The sequence below is a fragment of the Perissodus microlepis genome, chromosome 6, assembly GCF_051167445.1.
Source record: "Perissodus microlepis isolate ML-2025 ecotype Zambia chromosome 6, ASM5116744v1, whole genome shotgun sequence".
Lineage (NCBI taxonomy): Eukaryota > Metazoa > Chordata > Actinopteri > Cichliformes > Cichlidae > Perissodus > Perissodus microlepis.
This window is the reverse complement of record NC_140466.1, coordinates 38,574,686-38,592,580: the sequence shown is the minus strand read 5'-3', so window position 1 is coordinate 38,592,580 and position 17,895 is coordinate 38,574,686. Positions and strand designations below refer to the sequence as shown.

The window sequence follows — 17,895 nt, the reverse complement described above, 5'->3', positions numbered from 1 at the left end:
CACTGCAGTGTTTTTCTTTCTTTTTTAATAAACCTCACTTCAAAAGACACGCTCGCCTGTTGGTTGCAGTTTTAATCATTTTCCATAACAGGGATCACTTGGAAATTCTCATTTTCCATGAAAACACCCATGAAATTGTTGCGAATAGGGGATATACAAAATGAACAGGACATTGCAGCAATTACAGCCATAGGAGACCATTCTGTCAGTCCTTCAAGGTAATCAGATGATATTACACCCCATGGTTCCTGAACAATTTCCCACAATGAGGGTGGCTTGATGAGTCACCCTCTGTACCATATGTTCAAGCTGCTCCCACAACAGCTCAACAGGGTTCAGATCCAGAAACTGTGCTGGACACTCCATTACAGCCAGAATACTTGGCTGACTTCTTATTCTTTAAATATTGCTGACACGTTGTGACAGAAGGTGTTTTTGGAGTCATTATCCTATTGTAGGGTGAAATTGGCCCCAATCAAGTTCTGTCCACAGGGTATGGCACAGTGTTGCAAACTCTTGTTCCTTTCACTGTACAAATCTTCCGGAGCACCCCCAGCCATTACACAGCACTGTTCTTGCATTTTTTGCTTGTTCTGCATCTCACAAATATTCTTCTGTTTGAGCCGAAGGCCTCAAACTTAGACTCATCTGTCCACAACACCTTTTTTAAGTTATCCACTGTCCAATGTCTGTGCTCTTTTGCCTATCTCAGTTTATTTTCTTTTTTGTTGTTCAGTCTAAGATATGGCTTTTCATGGCATGAAGCCCAGCATCCTGAGGTCACCTCTTCACTGGTGATTCTGACTCTGGTGTTTAATGAGTGCTATTTAGTGCAGTTGACAACCTGTGAGGTGTCTTTGTCTTAAACTACACACTCAGATATGAATTGAATGTTATTTGAATTGTTTATGAAATGAATTGCATAAAAAAATATTTCATTTTTCAAAATTGTTAGTGGATTGTGAAGAGCGCTGAGTGAAAGTGTTTTTGTGACAGAAATTTAAAATGGCAAAATCTGTACTTTGGCTGCACAGTCCTCTTAAGAAAACTAAAATGCTTACCTTTGGAAATGCTTCCCCAATTTTTAAAGCAGATCCTAGCTTTCTGTTAAAGGGTCTATTGACTCCACTCTTCCTTGCACCAATTCCAATTCTCAGGTTTTGACAACTTCCAGAATTCCTGCCAACAAAAGCTTTGCATGGTGTTGACCTTCAACAGAGTTTGCATCAGCCAAAACCAATTTGTGAAACTCATCATGCTTTCATGACCTAAAGGTGAATGGGGAATTCACCCTTTACCCACTCATTTTTGGTGTTACTACGTATGTTCTAGAGTGCACTTAAAACATGGGAGGGGCATGGTACCAACGACCCTCTGCCTGATAGCAGCTGGTGTCAGCACGGCCCCTCACGAGAACCCTAAATTACATGTATTTAAAATTGAAAGGTGGGCACCGGCACCACAGGTGAGGCTGAATAAACAAACTGTCCTCTGGATGCCATTTAGTGTGCCAGACCGGGGCCCGCAACAGCAGCACTGCCAAGCCCCACAGGGCCCAGGGCGGCCCACCCAACCCATTTACTTTTGGGATAAGACATTTGATTGTAGTATTTCTTTTTTCAGGAGATCTTAGGAATCCAAGACATAGAAATAGACAGACATTTGTCATCATATAATATTAATAACACAAACACAATAAGAATTCAATGCAGTGACAGTGCAACTCCCTTAATCACCAGATAATTCAATTTAGTTAAATTTAATTTTATTTATACAGCATCAAATCACAACAATAGTCACCCTTCAGAATAATACAACAGAGAAAACCCCAAAAATCATATGACCCCTATGAGCAAGCACTTTGGTGATAGTGGGAAGGAAAAACTCCCTTTTAACAGGAAGAAACCTTCAGCAGAACCAGGATCAGGGAGCTGTGGCCATCTGCCATGACCAGTTGGGGTGAGGGGAGGAAGACAGAACAAAAGACATACTGTGGAAGAGAACCAGAGAGGCCTTAGGGAACCCTTAAGTAATTTTGAAGTCCCCATTAATTACACTTACTTTCCAATTTGCAACTTCACCCAGTCCTAAATTTTAACAACCTTTCAAGTTTTGGCCACTAATGTTTCACAACTCCAGTTTTTATTAGAAAGTAATTGTTATCTAAATGAATAGGTAATCATTAAAACAGTTTTAAATATAAATATAAAAACATCCCACATAAATTTTAAAATAGCCATGTTTGGACAAATCTTTGATTATGTTTGAAAAATAATATAATGCTTGTTTTTTCAGAAATCCAAGGAAAGGTGATATAGTTAACAATCAAGGAAAATTTACTTCTTCTTTGATTTCTTCTGCAAAAAATATGAACATGTAATATTTTTCTATGAAAAAAATTAGGTACACTGTGACCTCCTGTCACCCTCCCTGTCACCCTTGTCACACTATCTGATGGTTCCAGATAAAGTGCCAATATAATGGTTGAGAGTCATATGTTTGAGTAAATTTATTCATAGGCGCAGAGAGCAGAAAAATGTAGATTTTTTTTTTCTTTCACATCTTAATGTGTATGCTGCTGCTGAAGAGTGTAAACAACAGCCACACCACTGGGATGTTAAATGCACTTACAATTCAGCAAGCAAATTTACTTTCATGCATATTTGAAAAAATTACAGATGTTACTCTATATTTTTTCAGGGTGAACAAATCTCATGTGCTGATCCAAACCAATACTTGTTTGGTTTTCTGCTTTGCCCGCTGTTCTAAGCAGCTGTTTAGAACAAATATATATTAAATAATTAAATTATTAAAAAAAGTCAAACAGTCTCCTACTGTGCACCAATAACAGTCAATAAGGATTAAAATGATTTCAGTGAGTGCCTTATGAAGGATTTGTTTCTTGCTGTTTTCCATCAGACACATATTCTCTGTAAAAGAAATACATTACTCTTTGTAATTGCAGGGTTGTGCGATCCATTAGTTAATACTGACATCATTCGTGTCATCTGTTTTTTTAATCCATCGTGAAGTCCCATTGTAAAGTAAAACTTTTGTCAACCTAATCTTTATCTTGATCAAAGTAGGCAAGGTATATTTTTCCATAGTCTTCTTAGCAATCATTTCTTTTTGCTAGTATTCCTTCAGCCACTTGTCTTCCTAATGTGTCTACTTCTGTGCAGGAACAAGCTCATCTATACTTAGGTTGCCTTCCAGCCTTTTCTCCATGATGGTAAGTAGCTTAACCCCGTCCACCACCAGCTGGGTCAGTGCCACCTCGGTAAAGCCAAAGGTTGCCATGTTGCTTATATTATATAGTTCCGGGGAATCTGGGAAATGAGGAGATTTGGAAAGTTTAAATCCAACACTGACAGTTAGTGGTGTGGGATGTAGCAAATGTGGTATTGATCTGATACCAGGTAAATACAGCATGAGTATTGCTAAAACCAAATACCAGTACTGATACTGAGACTCAGGGGTCTCAAACTCATGGCCCACGTCACCCCTACTTGTGGCCCGTATATTGACGTGAAGAAATATAACACAATTTGGCCCTTGAAGTTACACTTTTTTGTTAGGGAGGATTTGTTCGTTGTTGAGTGCAATGTTAAAATAAGTTCTTTAAAAAGCAAAAAATGATTTAATATGAATTAATTCAAAACTTAGTCAAAGTTTTGAAGCTATGAAATATCAGATCTAGGTCTTCTGTTTACCTGTTTTGTCCATGTTGATCCTCAGTCTTTTCAGAACATCCTTAAGGTGTTTATGTTTGGGAAGGTGTTGCAGTTTGATGAGGACGCTGATCCTCAGACCTGTACCCACATTAGCCGGGGAGCTCATCACCCATCCCAACTGCTGCTTCCAGATAAAGGGATGTCTGAGACCTCTGTAGTACTTTTCCAGCTAGATACAAACAATCAGTCTTCATGAGTTCAACCTGGTTTCCCTGGTGGAGCTTTTGCAGTTACTTTTTAAGGCCCTAAGTACTTTTTCTAGAACTAGCATAAGTGAAAAACTCCATCTATCCATCCATTCATTTTCTATTGCTTATCTGGTGCTGGGTTTCAGGGGCAACAGCCTAAGGAGAGGAGGTCCAGACCCCCCCCCCCCTCCAAGCTGCCTCTTCCAGCTCACTTGTTGGACAACTGAGAAATTCCCAAGCCCACCTCACCCCCACCCACCTCAGATGTCTTTTTTCAAGTTGGAGGAGTAGCCCCTTTTCTGTGAGTCACTCTTGAATGACTTGAACTTATTAACTATTGCAGCCAGAGAAAACTATCTCCAGTTTCCACTGCTTGTATCAGTTGCATTCTTTCAGTCATTACTCATAAGTTAGGGTATAGATGTAAACTGACAGGTCAACTAACAACTTCTCTTTCATACTCAGCTCCCTCTGATCTCAGGAAGCCAACAAAGCAACATCATCTACCTTCTGCCACTTGGTTCTGCCTAGAAATTTTGACCATAAAATTTACGATTTATAGTATTGAGCCCTGTTACATTAAATTTATACTGGGAATGAGTTCAACTTATTGCTGGGAATCCAAGTTCTTACTGAGGTTGTGCATGGACTGAATTGCTCATAGCAAAAGGCTAGATACGCCATATTCCCTAAGCAACTCCCACAGGATCCCCCAAGGGACGCATCTGAATCCTCTCCAAGTCCACAAAACACATGTACACATGATAAACTCCCATGCACAATCAAATATCATTGAGAGGATAAAGAGCTCATTCAGCACATGACTAGGATGGAAAGTGCATTGTTCTTCCTGGCTATAGATCGGATAATAATAATTATAAAATTGGTCAGTGGCCTGCAAATTAGGGTGTCCTGGTGCCATGTGCACTTATAAACATCCTAATGTTTATAAGTGCACACGGCACATCTTAATTCTTGTCGACAAATTAAGATTTCAACAGAAGTCCAATAAGAAACTTGACTTGTTGCCCAAGTCAGTGTTGAAGTTCCCTGTTAGGACAATGAAGATGCTAGGTGGGGAACACTCAGCACCACACCCAGCAGCTTCAAGAAGAGTAGGGAATCTCAACTGTTGTTTGGTGCATAAAAGTGCAAATGACAGTCAGCACCTATACCCAATCTGAAGAAGCAGAGAGGCAGCTCTCTCATCCACTGGGAAAAAACCCAATGTACAAGCAACAAGTTGGGGGAGGGGGTACAGTGAAAATTTTATTAGCATTATTTATTCATTTATTAAAATTTACCTTTTGCAAGCTGATGCAGATGCATTGAAAAGCTTCAGCCACATTGGCATCTTCTCGCATTGATACCAGCCTGAGGTGCTCATCTATGTTGACCCAGACCAACAGGCTCCTGTTTTCACTCACCCTGCATGAAAAATTATGGCACATTAAACATCTGACTTTAATTCATTTTAAACATCACAAGCTGACAGTGACTATAGATTGTATTTAAAAGATGGATGTAGCCAAGATTGTAAATGAACTGACTCTTATATAACCCAGAGCACTCAAAGCAGTTTATACAACATGCCACATTCACCCATTTACATAAGCACTTTCTTCTATGCTTTTAAGTGCTTTCTAACTAACATTTGCACACATTCATACTCTGATGGCTGTATTGGAGAGCAACTTGGGGTTATTATCTTGCCCAAGGATATTGGACATGCAGACTGGGGGAGCTAGGGAATCAAACCACCAACCGTCCCATCAGTAGATGACCTGCTCTACCTCCTGAGCTACAGCCACCCCCATATCACTAATTAGTTTAAAAAGTCCTGATTTTGAAATCTCAAGCTGTCTTTTAACTATTGCCATTTCATTTCATTTTGAAAACTGATCGATCTTGACAACCACAAAACAGGTCAGTGCTAAAGTATACCCTGCTTAATCTTCTAGGTACATATAGTGACCATAACATGAGGTGTAAGGATTTTAGGTCACACAGACAGACATGTTTTACATAGCTAAAACAACTTGGGGTCAAATTGACCCCAGAGGAACACCGTATGCAAAATCTGTAAAGCTCATTGAATCTTTTATTTATGCTTTAAATGTTTTACACTTCTGTAACAGTGTCTCTCAAGGAAGATTATGGCATTTATGGGAATCAAACTTTTAACTACCTGCGACCAGAGCAGGTTCTATATCCATGAAAACCATACTGACCAAACTGCCCTGGCATCAGGCCAGTCCCGGGCCACACCTATGCGGAGCTGGAAGGAAGTTGGAGCTTTAAGATTCAGCTCACTCTGTTGCTCTTGGCTTAAGTCCGTTAGTAAGAGAAGTCGACCTGCCAGCTCCTGTTCCAGTTGCTGCAAAGCTGAAAAACAGGAGATTGGTAACTAGTTTGGTGTCATTGGTACCTTGTTGACAAAAAAATCTGACAGTTTTTCTCCATTGGTTTGGCTCATTTCTTGAAACAGAAATTACATTCTCAAAACTCTAAGATCATTTGGCAAAACACTCTGACAGTTTAGCACAACACTATAGCTCACCTGCAAAAGCTCATATCTCTTCCAAAGCTGTTCACTCAGGCTTCAATCTAAACCCCTTTCTCATTTAAACAGTCAGTGTCTCCAAAATGGCAAAGATCCTTCTCAATAGCTTTGGCTCATTTCTCGACACAGATCGGACATTCTCATCATTCTTGGTGCTTTTGTCAAAATAAACCTGTATGGTTGATCACAACAACATGGTCCACCTGCAAAAGCTCATATCTCTCCTAAAACAGTTCACTCATGTGTCAAAACTACATTTCTTTCTAATCTGAATAGTCAGTGCCCCCAAAATGCATCGTCCCTTTGGCATTGTGTGAGTACTGCCATACAAAATGTTTAGATGTTTTGTCACTATGGCAGAGGACCAACAATATACAACAGAAAAGAGTAGCCTCCAAGGTTTGACATCACAGATTGCACTCACACTACCAAGGAAATGATAACCATTTTTTATTCACACGCAAAGAAAGTTTCATACATATGTAAAAAGAAAATGTACATTACAGTAGTAAATTGTATGAACACAAAATCAAAAAACAAGGACTTATTCAGTGGTCGCTGTACTCATTCTCCCGCTCTTGTCCACTGTCTTCACCCTCCTGATTATTTACACGTTGTTGTCCGTCTGGCCACAGATTCTCGTCCACATCACAGCGGATACTTTCTCTTGCGATGCAACGAGGGAAGAAACGGTGTGATGCTGCAACCATCCCCTGCATTGATCTCCTGTAATGTCGTCACACGCTGCGTCCATAGCATGGAGCAGGGACGGCTGATCCTGAGCATGATGCTCATACACTCTCCACCTCCAAGCAGAGAAAAACTCCTCTATCGGATTGAGGAAAGGAGAGTAAGGTGGTAGGAACCCCATGACCATCCTTGGATGCGTTGCAAACCAGCCCCTAATGAGTGGGCTATGGTGGAAATTGACATTGTCCCACACAATTACATAAATGGGTAGGTGAGGCCCTATGAGACCTCTCTCATTTTCAGGGATAAAATTGGTATAAAGGCGATCCAAGAAGATGAGGAGCTTGTGTGTGTTGTATGGGCCAAGACTGGGGATGTGAGTGGCCACACCATTTTCAGAAATGGCAGCACACATAGTTATATTGCCCCCTTGCTGACCTGGGACATCCACTGTGGCCCGGTGGCCAATAATATTACGGCCACGTCTTCGGCCCTTGGCCAGGCTGAAGCCAGCTTCATCCACGAACACCAGGATGTGAGGGGTCTCATGTCCTTCCAATACCATTATTCTCTAAAATAGAGTAAAGAACATAAAATCAGTCATACAGAAGAGTCATATACTACAGTTAGACAATTACATGTTCTCCCCCACAGGTCAGGCCACTACTCCAGTGGTTCTAAACTAGTGATAGGCCTATGAGGAAGTACTGCAGGGGTATTTGATAGAAAGGGGAGTGGGAAATACTGATGACTTACTGAGATGTTACAGTAAAACCTACAGTATTAGATAGATTTGATTGGGAGACAACAAAATAAGGATTATAATGAGAATTCTATCATACAGTAAACTGCAGTTTTCTGTTGAAGTCAGATGAAGCAAATACTGATTCTGAAATCAGGTAAAGGAGGTATTGAAACCAAATAAGTGAACTACTGCTTACTGTGATTACAGGTAAGGTTATAATGAGAGACAACCAGTAACTGACTTACATTTACATACTGGTAGCGCAGCTCCTTCAGTCTGTCAGAGTTCCTCCCAAATGGTACCCTGTAGATTTGTTTCATTGTCATCTGATGCTTCTTCAAAACCCAGTCTATTGTGGAGATGCTTATTGTGTTTATGGCATTATTTGCCATCACCATGTTACAAATCTCTCTTTCCTGTTGTTCATTGAGCAGTTTTCCTCTGCCACCCACGCGAGGTTGTCGTCCAATCCTACACAAAGAACAGAATACAGTAAGTTACCAGTGTAATTGTATTATTGTTTTACTCACAGTAACTTCACCACAATCCTAATGCAACATTGCACAGTGACTGGAATACTACTCTAAACTGTATAAATTATGTAATTCCATAGTTTACAGTAATTTGTTCAATATATTTCTTGTCATATTTAGTATCAAAACATTCCACTAGTCCTCTCCACCTGCTAGTATAGACCTACTACTGTAGGCAGATGCACACAAAATCTCTACAGTAAGTTATACATTTTTTGCCTCACGCACAGTGCCCTGTCCTATACAACATATAATTCCATCATAGATTACATAGAGTACATACCTGTTTTCCCTGCGAAAGGTTTGGATGATGGAGGAAACTGTAGAGCGAGGCACATTAGGTTGTACTCGACGACCTGCCTCTGCCATTGTGAGGCCATGGTTTATGACATGGTCTATAATTGTGGCCCGAATTTCATTCAGGACAGCACAGTGTCTTTGCGCACCTCGGCCTCTTCCCCCTATTCCTTAGGGGTGCAACGATACACAAAATTCTCGGTTCGGTTCGATACTTTGTTGTCACGGTTCGATATTTTTTCGATACCAAAAAAATGCTCATGCCTTTTTAATTTGTCATTTATTAAAATTATAAATATATATTTTAACTCAAAAGTACAGTTTTTAAATTTAATGTTGCTGAAACAACAAAGTAATAAAAAAAATAAATATATCTGATCGAGAAATCACTCATCTTTGGAAAAGAGAGTTTATTACAGAGAAATGGCTCTTTCCAAAATAAAAGCTATACTATACGCTTCTTCTGGGCTATATTCTCAGCAGCATATTAAACATATCAGGTCCCCATAATGAGAATCATGCGCTAACGGCTGTCTAAATGACTCGGGTAAAGTTTGTAGCATGCCTGCTTGTTGTTTTTGTCTGCTTCCACTTGTCTTTGCACTAGGATGATGTCAGAGTAAATGTGCAGTCATATTCGTTGTGTTCCCACTAGTGCTGTCAGCGTTAATCTCGTTGAAATGACGTTAACGCCACAACACGGCAAATCTCCGTTAACGAGCTACCGCGGATCGCCCTGTGCGTGGGGCTGGACGGCCAACACGTTAACGAGCTAACTGCGCTAACGCACTAGTTCCCACCAATGTAATTGAGCATTGCGTGGCACATCCAACATACTGTTTTACTTTTGTCCATGACGCGCTTACCTTCAGGGTCATACGTCACATGAAAACCAAAACAGTTCCAAACGCCAGATCTGAATGAGGGTGGGGGAGGTTCAATTTGCCATATTGCAAGGAGAGCTTAACTTCTGTCTCGCTAGCTGGCCCTGCGCTCAGTGAATCAGCGTTCGACTACTCCGCCTAGGCTGCACTGTCAAGCACAGATCCACTGAGCGCTCAACACAGACAGCATCGTCAGAAGGAAAGTTGATGAAAGAAATTAAAAATTTTGTATTGTTCGATACATATGCGTACCGAAAGCACTGTATCGAACGGTTCAATATCAATACGAGTATTGTTGCACCCCTACTATTCCTCCACCACGCATTCTCAGTCCTCCTCCTCCTCCTCCTCCTCCTCCTCGAGGAAGAACTTCCCCTTGTCCGTTTGCTTGGCCTTGTCTATCCATGTTCAGAGATCGGACTGGCTCTGGTCAAGCTCTATATATCTGTGTTTGGCAGCACACAATCATGGAACACACCTGTGTGTGACACTCCCCCTTCGTTAGTCTAGTTTCACCTGACTGTCAATGACTGTCATCAATTTATCAAATATTCAAAGAAATTCATATATGGTATTCATGGCATTATGTTCTTGACCAATTTTGACAATTGAACAGACAGTTGTGCATGCGAGTACTTATACAATGAAATCATGCTGACATGTTTTGGAGAGAATGATCATTAGACTGAGAATCAACTAATCAGTTTAGATCACAGGTGTCGAACTCCAGGCCTCGAGGGCCGGTGTCCTGCAGGTTTTAGATGTGTCCTTGAGCCAACACAGCTGATTTAAATGGCTAAATGACCTCCTCAACATGTCTTGAAGTTCTCCAGAAGCCTGGTAATGAACTAGTCATTTGATTCAGGTGTGTTGACCCAGAGTGATATCTAAAACGCACAGGACACCGGCCCTCGAGGCCTGGAGTTCGACACCCCTGGTTTAGATCTACAAGATCTATTCATTTGGAAAATGTGCTAAATGTGGGCTAACTGTATAACTGTAGGCTACTTGTACTTAATCATTTGCAAAGATGCACTGAGACAATTGAGACATGTACTAAGGCATTTGCCATTTGATAAATTGAATGAGAAATGCCATTCTGTTGTGAACATTTGCCAAGAGGTTTGGAGGTTTGTCTATGTTATTTTGAGAATGTAATTTCTGTTTCAAGAAATGAGCCAAACCAATGGAGAAAAACTGTAATGTAGTAACACACTAATCTTAATAAAGTAACACTTAACTACTCTTAAATAGACTCGCACAAGAGTCACACATGGCATTGTCTTCATTCTTGACATGAGGCATGTGAGATTATTATACTCATATGTTACATTATACCTTTAATCAAAATGATTGAATCATGATACTGCTGTAGGCCACATTATACTTCTTATTATAGATTGTGTAATCATTATGTAGTTTTAGTTTGCATTATACTCCTGAGTTAGAAGAATGTGAAAATCATTAGATTTATTAGATTGATTTGTATTATATTATACTGCTGATTTACTGTGAATGACACTGTTTTATGACATTCCATACTGCGGATTTATAAAGAGAATACTGTGTGCAGAGAATCATGGCCTTGCTTTTCTGATTGTAGAGAGAACAGAGCAGACTGCACGAGAGCTTCTCCTCCACCTGTGTTGGAAGCAGAAAAACAGGGAGCCAAGGTCATAACTCAGGCTCACTGAGAGATAGAAAGTATGTGGATGTTTAGGCTTTTATGACTAGGTGGGGGCCACCAGAGGCTATAAGAGTTTGAGTAACGGTCTGACATTCTGAGATCCGCTGTGACCCTCTTCGAGCACATCTCCCATCCTGGATGTATTGCGCAATGTGCTTGTATGAAATAATAAGAATTGTATGGATTAAAATAATTGTTGATTGAACAGTTATACACCGAGTGTTGTTCTTCCTTCAGCCCAAGGATCAAAGAATTGGGAGGTTTTAAAAGGCATCAAGGGTTAACTGTCACAATTAGCATTTGCTTAAGCTTTTTTTAATACTTTCCCTTTATTGATTTTCATCTTATTTTACATACAGAACTAAAGAGGGCAAGGGAAACCAACACATGTTCACATATTCCAAAATACACAACGCCTTGTTTTACTTACATATATTACATATTACACAGGTGCATGTTCCATTCAAACAAATTCGCAGCTGTCCCTCTGCATCACAGAGGTATCAGTTTCTAGTCTCTTGACGTATAACGATCCCATCGTTCCCAAAGTCTCTCTCCTTTCTCCTTCTGTAGCCGCAGTGAGAGGGTAATCAGTTCCATATGATGAATTGTGTTAATAATGTCTATGACCAGCTTCCGTGTGGGGAGGGGGGGGGGGGCTTGTCTGTAACCAACATTTAGTAATTGCCTTTTTGAATGCAACCATAAAAGTATGAGTCTCTTTTATTTATATCCTCAGGGATATTCCCAAGGTACATGGTACTAAAGGAGAAGTCCAGTGTTACTTCCAGCACATCCATCACCATTTGTTTAATCTCCTCCCAAAAGGTCTTCAGTTTAGGGCATGACCAGAAGACATGGAAGCAACCTGCAGCGACCTCCCCACACTCCCTCCAGCATGAAGCGCCTGAACCACTTATTTTGGATTTCTGCTTTGGTGTGATGAAGAATCTAATTAAATTCTTCCATCCAAAATCTCACCATGTTAAAGAATTTGTGGTAGATAACACATTCTTCCACATCCGCAACCAATCTTCCTCTGAGATAGTTATACCTGCTTCTTTTTCCCATTGATGACTGACATATCTTGTTGAGGTCTTTTTCATAGCTATAAAACTTCTGTACATTTTGCCTATAGTACCTCTTATAATGTTCTCACCATAAGCATCCATAAATATTTGGATCACCCCACTAGCATCTGCGTCAAGCATTCTAATTTCCTTCCGGAAGAAGCTCCGAACCTGTAGGCAATGATAAAAATCTTCCCTGCCGATCTCTTAAATCTGACACATGTCCTCAAAATTTATCAGCTCCCCAAGATTGCAGTGATTCCATGCATGGACAACTCCCTGAATTTATGGTCTAACAATGCTGGAAGGAAGCGTGGGAGATACGCTGGCCATCCCAGCAACCCTATTTCCCTATTAAGACCAAACATTTTAATCATATCTGCCCATTTTTTCAGGGAAAAACTTGCACATAAATTTTGCATCTGATATGCCTGTGGTAAACTCTCAAGAGACCCCAGAACAGACTGTATTGGGAAATCCATCAAAGAAAGCTCAATGTCCTTCCATTTTGCCTCAAACTTAGAGTTACACCAGCACACTAGAGGTCTGATCTGGGCTGCCAGATAGTAATCCTCAAAGCACGGTAAAGCCATGCCCCCCCGCTCACCAGGCAGCTGCAATGTTGCATATCTCACTCTCGGTCTTTTATTTCCCCATATGAATCTTGAGCAATGCATATCCCACTCTCTAAATTGTTTTGCTGGAACCTCAACTGGAAGTGCTGCAAACAAATATAGCAGCTTTGGGAGGATATTTATCTTTATCGCTCTAACTCTGCTGCCCAGATCGAGGTGGAGCAGACCCCACCTCTCCAGATCTTCATATATCTTCTTGTTCACCCGATTATAATTAACTTCATATAACAATGCAAGGTCTTTTGTCAGCAGGATCCCCAAATACTCCATTTGAGATTGATGCCATCCAAATCTATATCTTGCTACCAATTGTCTTGAGGGGTTAAAAAAGAATGTCAAGATTTGAGTTTTTTGAATGTTTAGTCTATAACCAGACAGTCTGCCATATTCTTCCAGTATTTCCATAAGCAGAGGAATTCCCTCTTCCGGGTTTCCTAGCGCTACCAGCACGTCGTCTGCATACAAGCAAATTTTATTTTCCACATTCCCCGTTGTAACCCCCTCCAATCGAGTCTCTTCCCTGATGCATTGAGCCAACGGTTCAATGAAAAGGTTAAGGAGCAGTGGGCTCAACGGACAGCCCTGCCTACAGCCACGTTGTAGTGTTATCTGATTTGAGAGGCTTCCATTAACTTTGATCCTCGCTGTTGGAGACATATAAATCATTCTTATACATTGAATAAACATGTCACATAGCCCAAATCTCTTCAACACATGAAACAGAAATTCCCACCCGACCGTATCGTATGCCTTTTCCACATCAAGCCCAATGAGAACTGTTCCAGTTTTCCCTTTAAGTATCTGGTCAATAATATGAATGGCCCTTCTGATATTATCGTTTGTTTGTCTGTTACCAATGAAGCCTGTTACATTGATGCCCACGCTGATAGAGGAGGCAGCGTGGGCATCAATATACTTAACCTCTTAGCCAAAATCGCAGCAAATAGTTTATAGTCTATATTTAACACGCTAATAAGTCTATAACCTCTGGGGTCAGTTTTATCCTTCCCTGCTTTTGGTATGACCGAGATATACACCTCCCGCCACGATGGTGGGAGCGCCCCCCCACTCAGAGTGTAATTAAAAGAGGCCTTTAATAGCGGGATTAAGGGTTCCCTCATCTGCCTATACCACGCCCCATCCTGGGGCTTTAAAAGTCTTGAGTTTTGAGATCCCAGTGTTAATCTCTTCTGCTGATATTTCTCTGACGAGTTTTTCATTCTGCTGCTTACCTATAAATGGTAGATCTAGGCTGGATAAGAAATTCTGAATCTTATGCTCATCTGCTTTATCCGGTTGTGTGTATAGCTCAGCGTAATATTCTTCAAATGCTCTCTGAATTTCTTCGAGTTTATTAGTTATCTTATTTGTCTTTAAATTTCGAACTTTATGAATAGTGTTCTCCTGTTGTTGCCTCCTGAGTCTCCATGATAATAGCCTAGCAGCTTTGGGTCCTGCCTCATAACACCGTTGTCTACTATATTTTAATTTTTTTTTCAATTTCCTCACTTAAAATTTTGTGGATCTCCTCTTTAACCGGCAGTTGTTCCAATTTTTCCAAATTTTCCTGTAAATCTGACAGCTTTTTTGCTCTCACCTTCTTTAGGACTGCACATTTTGCAATAATTTTACCCCTAAGGTATGCCTTAGCCGCATCCCATAAAATTGTAGGATTAACTGTTCCATTGTCATTGAGTTCTAAATATGTTTTTAACTCCTGTCCCATTTCTCTTTTAAACGAGTCATTATTTAACAGACCTGTGTTAAGCCTCCATAACATGTTTTTGGGGCTAGCTTTAAACCCAATCTTCATAGTTAGTCCCGAATGATCAGATAAATCTCTCTGTCCTATTATACAATCCTTCACTCTGTGGAGATCTTTACTAAAAGTAAAGAAATAATCAATCCTTGAGTACATATCATGTCTTGCTGAATAAAATCTAAATTTGCGTTCATTTTTGTGTAAATATCTCCATATATCTATGAGCCCCAACTCAGATAACATTGTTTTTACTTGTTTCTCTAATTTAGTTCCCCGCCGGTCTCGGCTAGTTGCATCCCATTTTGGATGGAGAAGTAAATTGAAATCTCCTGCACATATACATGTTCCAACACTTTCTGCGACAATAAGACTGAATATCTCCTTAAAGAACCCTGTACTACTACCAGGGGGTGCATATATATTACACAGCGTGACGTCTTCCTGTTCCATTTTCCCTTTCACCAACACAAATCTTCCCTCTTTATCTTTATGTTCTCCAGTAAACTCAAAACCAACCTTGTTCGGTATCAGAATGGCCACTCCTCTTTTTTTCCCTGATCTATGTGAGGCATAATAAATATTTTTGAACCCCATTCTCTTCCACTTCTCAAGTTCTTCCTTTGATAGATGCGTTTCTTGTAGAAACGCAATATCAATTTGTTCCCTTTTTAGCTTTGAAACTATCTTACTCCTCTTAATGGGATTCTTTATACCATTCAAAGACAGTACCTTTTAATACCGCATATTAGGGCTGGGCTATATCATACCGTTCACGGTAATACCGGTGTAATTTTGGGCAACGATAGGAAAATGAAATATCGCGATAGAATATGGGTAAAACGCGCATGCGCAGTGCCTATGTTTACATACGCACATGGCGGCGACGCAGAATGAGAAGAGCGAAAGCGGCTCGTTAAATGAAACGGATGAACCAGAATTGGTTTGTAAAAATGCTGCAACTTCAGTGGTGTGGAACTGGTTTAGCTTTCATCCGTCAGATACACAACAAAGCACTATTTTTGGTAGAGCATGCTAGCGGGCCGTCGTTATTACCGTGTTGTTTGGAAAATACGGCACACTTAAAATCAATCCTTTGATTTTTCTGAAAATCGACAGTGCCCCTTATAATCCCGTGTGCCTTATGTATGAATTCTGCTTGTGTTTACTGACCTCGAAACGATTTTATGTACACGGCGCTCGAAAATCTGTCAAATGTTTTAGTACGACTTTGCTAAGCTACGAACCCGCACCGCTTGATGGATTGTCGGAGCATTACGGCTATTGTAGGCAGGAGCCTCGCGGAGTGATACGTACTGCGCTTCAACATAATATTACCGTATTGTGTGTGTATAACCTCTTTTTAAGTTTTGTGGATATTATACATGGTTGTGCTGAGGATATGTTGGCCAATTTCCACTGGAAATGCCTTTTGGTTAAATTGTCAGCAAGGAATTTGCACTGTTACATTTTTATATAACTTTAATGCACATAAAAAACAGCTGCTTGTTTAAGTGAAAATACATTGATGGGGTTTTTTTGCACTAATAAAGTTGTGGAGTTGTAAAGTATTTTGTCTAGTGTCAATTATATTGTCAGTTATATCGTTATCGCAAATTTTCAAATGTATATCGTGATAAATATTTTTGGTCATATCGCCCTGCTCTACCGCATATGTTCTATATATTTCCAACTTATTTTCCTGCACCAACATAACAATACTCTTTTAAAAAAAAGAAAAGTAATTAAATGCATTCAAAAATCAAAGATTTATTTCTGATATTTAAAATGCAATTTTCACTTTCACATTTTCAAATCCATTTCCTCACCGCATTTCTCTTTCCTGTTAGTTTGTGGATTAGATTATATGGATGGTGGATTATGTTAGTATAGCTTTTGAATTAACTATGGGATTAGCGCTTGGATTAGCTAACAGAATAACTTTTAGCATTTCCTTGATTCTTCTGGTCCTTGAAAAGGCAATGCAATTCACCATGCTGTGCAATATAAGGAGCTCTCTGATTTGTTAGAGACACATGCTAGCTGCTTGGATTTTTATACACCACTGTGCTGTAGCTTTGCACTCCTATGAATTGTGGGTGTGCTTGTACAAGGGCATTTAGCCTCTGAATTTATACTCTGACTAGGGCTGCCACGATTAGTCAACTAGTCACGATTACGTCGACTATCAAAATCGTCGTTTGAAGCTTTGTAAGATCCCAAAAGATGCAGGAATAAGTAGTAGGATTTAAGAGTGTAATAACGGACTTAAACAGAAGATGGCAGCACTGCATGTACAAGGATGCCAGCTGCTGTTAAACCCTGAAGAAGAAGAAGCAGGGTCCGGTATCGTAGCTGTGTCCAAATTCAGGAACCACATCCTGCTGTGCCCGCATTTTTAGGCCAAGTACGTTACAGTGACACGACGAAGCCTGTCCAAATTCGAAAAACGTGGCCGACAAATGCGCCCTTCATTTCTCCACATTTGAAGGATGGGTCGCGTGTATACTTCGTGGCCCAACCTATCCTAGAATTCATAGCGCGGCCCAGCTCAGTTTCCAACAATGGCGGCAGCTAGTTAGTTTTAATATTACTCTTATTATTCTTTCTGGGTCACAAAATAAACATTTAACATATTTTCAGGCGAGAATGTAGCTGTTTAAACCTCAAATATCTGCTCAGTTTATCAAGACACCACATATTTTTTCAAAAGCACGCCGACGTTTTCGGAGACGTCTGTTACCCACCAGCTCAATAGCTAGCTGGGGTTCAAGGCTCACTAGAGCCGGTGAGAACACCGGACTCCCGGCAAATCGTTTTCAAACCCACCGCCAGCTTTCGCTACTCAGGTTAAACATGATATATAAGTCACTTAGATAACTTACAAATTTTATTGTTTGGCTTTTTTCAGCATTTTATTTGTTCCTGAGTAAATCGGTTTGGCTGAGATTAAAGTTATAGTTTTTACACAGCTGAATAAACGTCAAGCAGACAGCTGATTATCAGAAGTGTGAGACGCTCGAGACTATACTCCGGTGTCCTGTTATATTTTAGATAGCAAGGAGCAGACAGCTGAGTTTATTAAACTTCATCAAAACAATCTGCAAATT

At 40.2% G+C, this 17,895-nt stretch overlaps 1 protein-coding gene across 2 annotated transcripts in view; it reads right to left on the bottom strand.

Annotated features, from left to right (window-relative positions):
• Window positions 1-1,778: 1,778 nt before the first annotated feature.
• Window positions 1,779-17,895, bottom strand: part of LOC146386221 (creatine kinase B-type) — a 39,464-nt gene continuing 23,347 nt past the window's right edge. For both annotated transcript variants that reach the window (XM_084932307.1, XM_084932308.1), the window contains exons 6-9: window positions 6,154-6,307; window positions 5,227-5,350; window positions 3,714-3,903; window positions 1,779-3,329 (exon numbers count right to left, since the gene is read on the bottom strand). In XM_084932307.1, the coding sequence (XP_084788433.1) occupies window positions 3,169-3,329; window positions 3,714-3,903; window positions 5,227-5,350; window positions 6,154-6,307 (629 nt within the window). In that variant the 3' untranslated portion in view covers window positions 1,779-3,168. The remainder of the gene's footprint in view (window positions 3,330-3,713; window positions 3,904-5,226; window positions 5,351-6,153; window positions 6,308-17,895) is intronic.